A 9,093-nucleotide genomic window follows, 5' to 3' on the forward strand; every position below is an offset into this window, starting at 1 on the left:
CAATAGGATTGTTTGAAACCAATAGGCTGGTTTTGCTTCCAATAAGGTTTAATTATATCTTCGTTGGGATCAACTACAAGGTACTGTTTTATTATTACAGAGGAAAACAAGGAAATCATTTTTAAAAATTTTAATTATTTGATTAAAAAGCAGTCTATGGGAGACTGGTGGCAACTTCACAGCTAGCATCGCAGCTACTCAGAATGTATGGATGGTGTTAGAACAACCAAGCCTCTTTATTGGCCAGTGAGGCTGTCAATCATAATATGGGCATAGCCAACTGTCAATGCATGAGAAAACACCATGATTTGCCAAACATTTCAACAGCCTATATCTGTGGATGTACTGATCATTTAGAAATGCAGTTTTGGCTGAAGGTAACCTCTGATTATGTTTTATTATTTTCATCCAATAGTCAGTTTGCATTGACCAGGTTAAGCTCTTTCGATGTGATTTCTGCTACACAGACCTTCTCATAGACAGCCTTTTGAATGCCATATGGTGAGAGAGAAATTGTATTGATTTCATTTATCCAGACACTAGATGGCATTAAGTGACATGTCAGGATCACGCCACATAAATAATAAGTTAAATCTTAATTGAATTACATTCTCTGGGATTTGCACCTAGTTTTCCATCCCATTTTGTTAAGTTTGGTCTTTGTTGATAAGCGATTTCTTGAGGGACTAGATAGTACTGCTACCTGCAGTGAAAAGCTTCAGGCTGGGTTGGTTGCTTTCAAGAAATTAGTTCTGGCTTGTTATAGAAGAGTAACTGAACTGCAGCAGTCACTTACAGTTTGAGACTACAATGGTATGACCCTGGGACAGTGGTATGAACCCGGGACAGTGGTATGACCCTGGGACAGTGGTATGAACCCGGGACAGTGGTGTGACCCTGGGACAGTGGTATGAACCCGGGACAGTGGTATGACCCTTGCAAAATGACAAGTACATAACATTTAATTAATTTTGAGAGCTGGCAATCTTTCAGATATATTGATGGTTGTACAAAGGGGATCGTTTGAGTAATAAAAAGTAGCAAATAACAATATTTGTTTTTTTAGATAGGGTCAGTGACCCCCATTTGAAAGCTGCAAAGAGTCAGAAGAAAAAGGCAAATCATTCAAAAACTATAATAGATACATGAGTTAGAGGGAAGAATAAACACTACTCAAATCCTATTGTACGTAAATTCTTTATTGACTGATCAAATGGATAAACATATCGAAATATGGTCCCTATGGCAGAATTATTGCAAATCCAAACAGTAAATGGCTAGCATAAAAGAAATGTACCAGTAATCTTCTTTCTTTTCCATACTTTTAAGGTAGTTTTTTTTTTTTTTCCCCTTTCTTTATTCTGTTTTAATATACTAAACTTCCACTCCCCCCCAAATTGCAATGTTAAAGTTGTAACTCGAAGGGTCATCTTAAACTTATCTACCATCATATTAAAACTGTTTAAAAAAAAAATTAAGGCTAATTGAAAACTTGCTTAGACTTAACCATTATATAAAATACTAAAAGTTGAACCACCCCCTTAAGAATGGATCCTGCACTGCATTGGGTGAACCTAAAGCTTCAGAATCACTTGGCCCATGCATAAGGCCCTTATTAATTTTTGGGGTATGTGATAGTTCAGAAAAGAACAGGATGCCAATCCAAAAGCCTAAAATCTCTGGTAAGTGTTGCTGTTCTACTATATTGTACCGCCTAGGCTGCTATACAATATGGAAAATTGCCGGGGTCACTGTCCTTGCTACAGTGACCCCGGCAATGCAGTTCCCCATTCAGCGAATGACAATTGGTTTAAATCGGTTTCAGGCGTGAGCTGGGATTATTAAACTACAAATCCAATAATAAAGGTGCTGATGGCACTAATTGTCAGAGGCTAAAACATTAGACAGATATTTGCATTACTCGTAGCCAGTGTGTCCACATGTGTAAACAATGCAAATCTATGACTGGAACTGTGGGAGGGGGCAAACAAATAATACCTGTAAGTCTGATGGGTTTGATGCCAATTAAACAACATGGGCACTGGAGCACAGCCTAAAAGAGATCATCTCGCAAGTCTGTTGCACTCTATTCTGCATTTGATACAGGCTTGGCTGCATTTGCTTCTAAACAGTGGTTCATTCCAACAGTCAGGGCAAATACAGGGTGGTAATATAGACAAATAGGAAAGTATATCATTCAAAAACATAAAAAAGGTGAAATGAAAAGTTGCTTAACAGTGGACTTATTTTATGGAACATTAACACCAAAAAATGTAACTTAAAGGGGAAGGAAACCTAGTCGGCGCAAACCCCCACCCCCCCTCCCGTTTGTTGCCCACCCTCCCTCCTCCCCCCTGGCCTACCCGTCACGCTGGGCAAATGCCCCTAACTTGTTACTTACCCTTCTGCGCAGGTCCAGTCCAGGGAGTTCACAGACGACATCTTCTTCCACGCGATCTACTTCCAGCTGTGAACGGCGTTTTGGCGCATGCGCAGTAGGATCATTTCGCCGGTACGGATCTACTGCGCATGCGCCAAAAGTCACGCGCATGCGCAGTAGATCGTACCGGCGAAATGATTCTGCTGCGCATGCGCCGTTCAAAGCAGGAAGAAGATCGCGTGGAAGAAGATGTCGTCTGTGAACTCCCTGGACTGGACCTGCGCAGAAGGGTAAGTAACAAGTTAGGGGCATTTGCCCAGCGGGACGGGTAGGCCAGGGGGGGAGGAGGGAGGGTGGGCAACAAACGGGAGGGGGGGTGGGGGGTTTGCGCCGACTAGGTTTACTTCCCCGACCCCTTTAAGTGAAGGCAACTGAAACAGGAGTAAATGGCACTGGTTTAATAGCAGATAATCGAATAAGCTTTGTAGAATACCATTATAGTCTACAGAGCCTATCTACTATGTAACCTGATACTTTTCTCCTTTGAATGGCTGTCCCCATGGCTACACAGCAGCTAATTTATATAAACGATGGCAGTGTTCCTGCAGTAAACACATCAGTACCAGTGTAGGGCGACAGCACATTACATTTTAATTATTTACTGGTGTTATTGTTCCTAAAGGACATGTAAAGCCTACATTTTCCTACCTTGTATATAAGTTGGGCATATCTTACCCACCCAAGCCACATCATTTGTACTGCATATACCTCCTCCATTTGCCAGCACCACCACATTTTCCTAAAACAAATAGCAGCTCTCACCAGGTGGCCATTTTCCCTCTGACACATCATCAGTAACATTGACATGTGCAAACATGACATGTATGCATACACAGGCACAAAATACTTTGATAAAAAGTTCTGCTGGGGTTGAGCACTGTAATGGTTAAGCTGAGCTCAGGAGAGGTGGTTAGGAAAAAAAATAGGATCAGACAGCTAGAGTTTCTATGGGAACCAGCAATGCTATCTCTTCATTGGCTGTTAGACTGGAGGGTGTGTTTAGTGATCTAAACTGAGAAGAACTGAGCATGCTCATAAGTCAACAGCCAAAGTAAATTCCTAATGGAGGGGGCAGAGTGGGTTAGAGGAGGAGAAGGAATTCTATGTGATTAAGGGGATGCTGCAGCCTTACTGTTAACCTTTTAACAACCAGAGTGGCAGGTATCTAAAGATTTCAAAGCGGCTGTTTACTGATTTAATTTTTGTGGAGGGGGTTTACATGTCCTTTAATATAATTTCCGCTCAAGAATAATGGTTTCTTTAGGTCAGTAATAGTCTTGCGGCCTTCCACATGTTGTTAACCTGCCCAGAGTGCCCAACAACAGCTAAGGAATGCTCTTAAGTTCCCTGTCCTTGCTCTGTGCTGATAAATATGTGACTCCAGAGTTAATTGACTAACATCTATGTGATTACATTAAAATCAGATTTCGAATTTGACTATTTCCAAGGCAGCCATGAGTATACAATGCATGCACGGAGAAAGAGCACCATGTAGGGATTAAAAGAGTTAATAGGCAGGGATTTGAGTCTCTGACTATTACAAAGGGGGAGACAAATGTACAGGGGGTCTAATGTCTAATGATGCTGTTAGAGCGTAACTCACCTGGTCAGATAGACATCCAATGTTGGCTGTTATGAACATGACTCTCGGTCTCTCCATGTCCCCTAGTCACTGGTCAGGGCAAATGGACACAATGAACGAAGAACTGCAACAGAAACAGAACATCATGACTAACACAGATATATAATATATTTGTGTGTGTATATATGTGTATATTTATATATATATATATATATATATATATATATATATATATATATATATATATATATATATATATATATATATATATATATATATATATAGATATATATATATATATTGACAAGGAGCACAACCTAAACTTATATAGCAACTTGCCTGGGGTGCTGGTAAATAAAGTGACATAGTACCACACTCAACAGGAATACACCCGTTGAGTGTGGTACTATGTGACTTTATCTATATATTTTTATCTATATATATATATGGTTTTAAAAATAGTGGTGAGCACAAATTTCCCTTGTTTGTTATAGTTTATACAGGAGCAGTGACCAGCTCCATGTTGTAGCTCCCACCCTTCCCAACTATAGTCAGGTGATCCCACTGGTGTCTAATAAAAGGGCAGCCAAGTATGGAGGTTTACTTTGAAAGCAGCTAGTAAGTTGCAGGTAAAACCTAGTCCCTTTGTAAAATGTATAATGAAGCAATAGAATTCTTAATGAATCAGATGAAAATTAATCGTAGGACTGGCCAGATATGGGATGACTTTGACGTAGTTGGCCAGCTTAAATATATTGCAATATATGGACAAACAATCCCTGTTTTGTTTAAAGGGTAAGGCATTTTTTAGTAGCAGTATACACAAAATGTCGCTGTCTTTAATATATTGATAATGGGTTGAGTGCAGAGGACTCTTGTGTTTGACTATATATATATATATATATATATATATATATATATATATATATATATATATATATATATATATATATATATATATATATATGTGTGTGTGTCAAGGCAGAGTCCTATCCTAAGTGAGAAACAAGTATTATATATATATATATATATATATATATATATATATATATATATATATATATATATATATATATATATATACACATACAACCTCCATGTTGCCAGCACTCTCGACCCAGGTTTACTTGCATGGGTGCAGTGTCCCACGTATTTATCCAAACAAAAATGCAATAAGATCTGCACTCTCAGGACTTCTTAAAAGGAAAAAATTATTTATTGTAGTTAAAGTTACAGACTGACATTTCGGCCTGGTCCCAGGCCGAAATAATTTTTTCCTTTTAAGAAGTCCTGAGAGTGTGGACCTTATTGCATTTTGGTATATATTTATATATATATATATATATATATATATATATATATATATATATATATATATATATATATATATACACACAGGTATAGGATCCCTTATCCGGAAACCCTATATCCAGAAAGCTCCGAATTACGGAATGGCCGTCTCCCATAGACTCCATTTTATCCAATTAATCCAAATTTTTAAAAATGGTTTCCTTTTTCTCTGTAATAATAAAACAATAGCTTGTACTTGATCCCAACTAAGATATAATTTATCCTTATTGGAAGCAAAACCAGCCTATTGGGTTTATTTAATGTTTAAATGATTTTCTAGTAGACTTAAGACTTGAAGACCCAAATTACGGAAAGATCCGTTATCCGGAAAACCCCAGGTCCCGAGCATTCTGGATAACAGATCCCATACCTGTATATTTATTTACACACACGGGTATGGTATCCGTAGTGTCCATGCGTCAGGCCTATCCTAAGTGAGAAACAAGTATTTTATATATATATATGTAGTTACACACACAGGTATCCGCACTTATGGAAGTCTTGCCGCCAAAAATTACAACCATGGACTCTATTGGGTGAAAAGAAATGATGCACAATTTGTTGCATGTCAAAAAAAAAATGTTGTTGCAAAATGGTTCAGATTCACCATCAATAATTATAATCCAAATTGTAATCCACTTGGGGATGTTAACGATGTTCAGACACCTTCAAAGGTGCACAATCAAAATTTCAGTCCTTTCCAATCGACAAGACTTCTTACTGATCTTGGTCCCCTTGTCTCCCATCATACGCACTGATTAGTGTAGGAAAGATCTTTCCTACAATAATATTGGTGTGTCTATGGCCACCTTTAGGGGAAGAACACAAGACAAACAGATAATTAAGGCACAATGAAAGCAATATCCAAAGCAGAGGGACAAAGATATTTTATATGCAGCCGGGGTAAACTGAACACACTGGATAAAGGACACCGGTAACAGTTATGAGCTACAAAGCCAAGAAATGGTAACAAATAATATTCCTAGAGGCTGGAACAAGCACGAGGGCAGCGGAACTCACACAAGTGATCCAAGAGCAGCAGTCACGTCTCTTGGTCGGGAAACTCTCTGATTTCCTTGGAATATGGAAATCCCAGGATATCACTGCACTCATTTTTATGCCTGTTGCTCTCCTGTCAGCCCATTGATCCCTTCCTGAATCAGGTATTTCTGCCCCTCCCAGCCCAGGTGCCTCCAGTCTCAGGTGTCTTACTGCTTCCCTCTCCCTCAGTTACCCTGTGTATCAATGTCACTGCAGCGGACAACTAAATCTCTCTCTCTATCTTACATGAGCCCTATGCTTTTTCACAATGCAGAAGGGTGTGTGGTACATAAGTAAATGGCAGAACTATGTCACCCCTTGCTTCTTCTATTTCTATTTTATGAGGCTAGTATACTGTACATTGCTTTTCTTTTTTGTACCCAAGACTCTATTGTCATATAAAGGAGTGTCTGGTGATTGAGGAACAGAGGATAACTAGATCTATGCACATCTAAACACATACACTAACACAGGAGTGCCAATACATTGCTAATGTGAGGTCTACTTTTAGTGAGGTTGTCCCATTATAATCCCAAATACATCCATAATAGCATTTTTAGCATTTTGTATTGCTTAAATATTATATTGATTTATGGGTAAAATTATATTGCTATATTTAAGAATTGTATTATTTATTATGCATTATTATATTATTGATGATTTAATTGTAATATTATAATAATCATTTATTATTATTAACTATTTCCTATGTAACCTTAGAATAAATATCTGAATTAAACAGATAGGTGGTTTAGACAAGCTGAAGGTCTCAAGACTAGACAGTGCCTTGAGATCTACTGATCACCAGCTAAAGGTCTACTGGTAGATCCCGATCTACGTTTTGGGCACCCCTGCACTAACACAACTTCCTTAAAGCTCACAGTAGTAACTATTGTACATAGGATTTCTTGGTTTGGCTACTAGTTACACACTGTCATTACATACCTCACTAACTGCCAGTTTCATTCTTTTATAGCAGCTGAGTGCCAAGAAGGTGATGTAACAAACGATAAGAAGCAACTGCCCGCTGCTTCAGAGAGAAGAACAACATCAGGATGGCAGTCAAAGATACTGATGCAGAAACTGACACGCAAACTATTCAGGTAAAGTTTCAGGCCACAGGTTCAGGTTTAACCACAGAGGTTACTGTGAATACTCATCATGGACCAGGATATGCTGAAAACAAGATAAGAATCACATTGTCCTCTGCAAAAACATCACTACAATTCACCACCATGGAAGGTCCAGAGTGCAACATCGCCCCTTTGGGGAATGCCAGGAAGAGGAAAGCCTGTCAGATATCTCAAGCAGAAGAGCCTACATTCAGCTCCACACAGAACTTCCAGCCTGAATGCTATATACAGAAAAATGAGAAGTGTCACGGCTTTTTGCACAAATCCAAATCCCAGGGTTCCCCGCACCCTCTTGCTGATCAGCAAAGGGCCTCCTCTTCCACTGTTAAGACTCTCTGTAAAAATAAGAAGTCTTGGACAGAACAACATGCTAAAAAACCTTCAAATGTTCAAAAGGGAAAGCAGGGTAAGCAGACCAGGCCAAGAGTTACAAAGATGAAGGCTTCCTCGGCCAAGACCATCAATGAAGATGCATCGGAAGTGAGAAATAAAGATAATCCCGCTCCAGTAGAAGAACAAGTTACACCTGTACAGCAACACCCCACTGAGACATGCACTCACTTCCACTGCACTTATGAATATTCCAGCAATGCTTGGGGGCTGACTTGGTTCCTAAAACTCTTCTCTCGTTAAACCTTCCAGTTCCAGCTCATGCAATAAACACGGCAACAAGCACTTCTGAGTCAGAGTTTTTCTCAAACGCTTCATATTACGCTGGTGAGAAAGGGAAGGATACATTTTAGCATGAAGAGTGTGTGTATGTTGCCTAAAGCACCATATAAAAGCACGAGGCCGGAGGCAGAATGTTTTGAAACAGGTCATGGAACTGGTAGCTAGTGTCTGAACATTTGCAGCCAGCTAGTTGTTTTATTGAACTTTCTGGTTGACAGCGTCAATAAACCTAGCAACTAGACAGCAGCTTATAAAACTTCAGGTTAAAGAGAGGCACAACAGAAAGGCAAGCAGCCAAACCAAATAAAAAAGATACGTAAATAGAGATGACAATTTCAATTCATGTAACAATATGTCATCAGATCTTTCACTCGTTGGCATTTATAATAAGGGGAGCATTTGGCTGGGTCTGCTGCCTCTGACTGTGGCCCCTTGACCAGAAAATGTGAATATTACACCCAGATGCTGAATTATATTAGCAAAGGCTCAGCTGTTTAGCATTTCTGTCATCCCTCTCATCTCTGATTTAACCAGCATCCCATCATCCCTACCAACATACTCTGCAGCACTGTACATCATGTCACACATAGATTTCCTGTTTTAAATTAAACAATTCTATTGTTTTCAATGGTATCTGGTGAGATTTGCCCGATACAGAGCTATACAGCTATTTCTAGATATAATGTCTGCAATAATTAACAAAATGCAGTATAATCCCTTTATATACAGTTAAGCTCAGAATAATAGCAGTGCAAAATAAGCTACTGGTGTGTTTGGGTCATTGTCTTATTGAAACCCCCATTTCAAGGGCATTTCCTCTTTGGCATAAGGCAACATGACCTCTTCAATTATTTTGATGTATTGAAACTGATCCA

At 39.0% G+C, this 9,093-nt stretch overlaps 1 protein-coding gene across 2 annotated transcripts; it reads left to right on the plus strand.

The window, feature by feature from the left end:
* Positions 1–281: 281 nt before the first annotated feature.
* On the plus strand, positions 282–8,221 carry LOC108712690. Of its 2 annotated transcripts, none has more exons than XM_018255029.2 (2): positions 282–377; positions 7,390–8,221. In XM_018255029.2, the coding sequence occupies exon 2, from the start codon at positions 7,469–7,471 to the stop codon at positions 8,177–8,179; it is 711 nt and encodes a 236-aa protein (XP_018110518.1). In that variant the 5' UTR covers positions 282–377; positions 7,390–7,468; the 3' UTR covers positions 8,180–8,221. The 2 variants fall into 2 exon arrangements, with proteins under 2 accessions (XP_018110518.1, XP_018110520.1); XM_018255031.2 differs by having other exon boundaries at positions 7,393–8,221.
* The last annotated feature ends 872 nt before the right edge of the window (positions 8,222–9,093 follow it).

Source organism: Xenopus laevis, chromosome 3S (genome assembly GCF_017654675.1).
Source record: "Xenopus laevis strain J_2021 chromosome 3S, Xenopus_laevis_v10.1, whole genome shotgun sequence".
In the NCBI taxonomy this organism is placed as follows: domain Eukaryota; kingdom Metazoa; phylum Chordata; class Amphibia; order Anura; family Pipidae; genus Xenopus; species Xenopus laevis.

Coding starts and splice junctions, on each gene's coding strand:
- LOC108712690 (XM_018255029.2), top strand. CDS start 7,469: ATGGCAGTCAAAGATACTGATGCAGAAACTGACACGCAAACTATTCAG.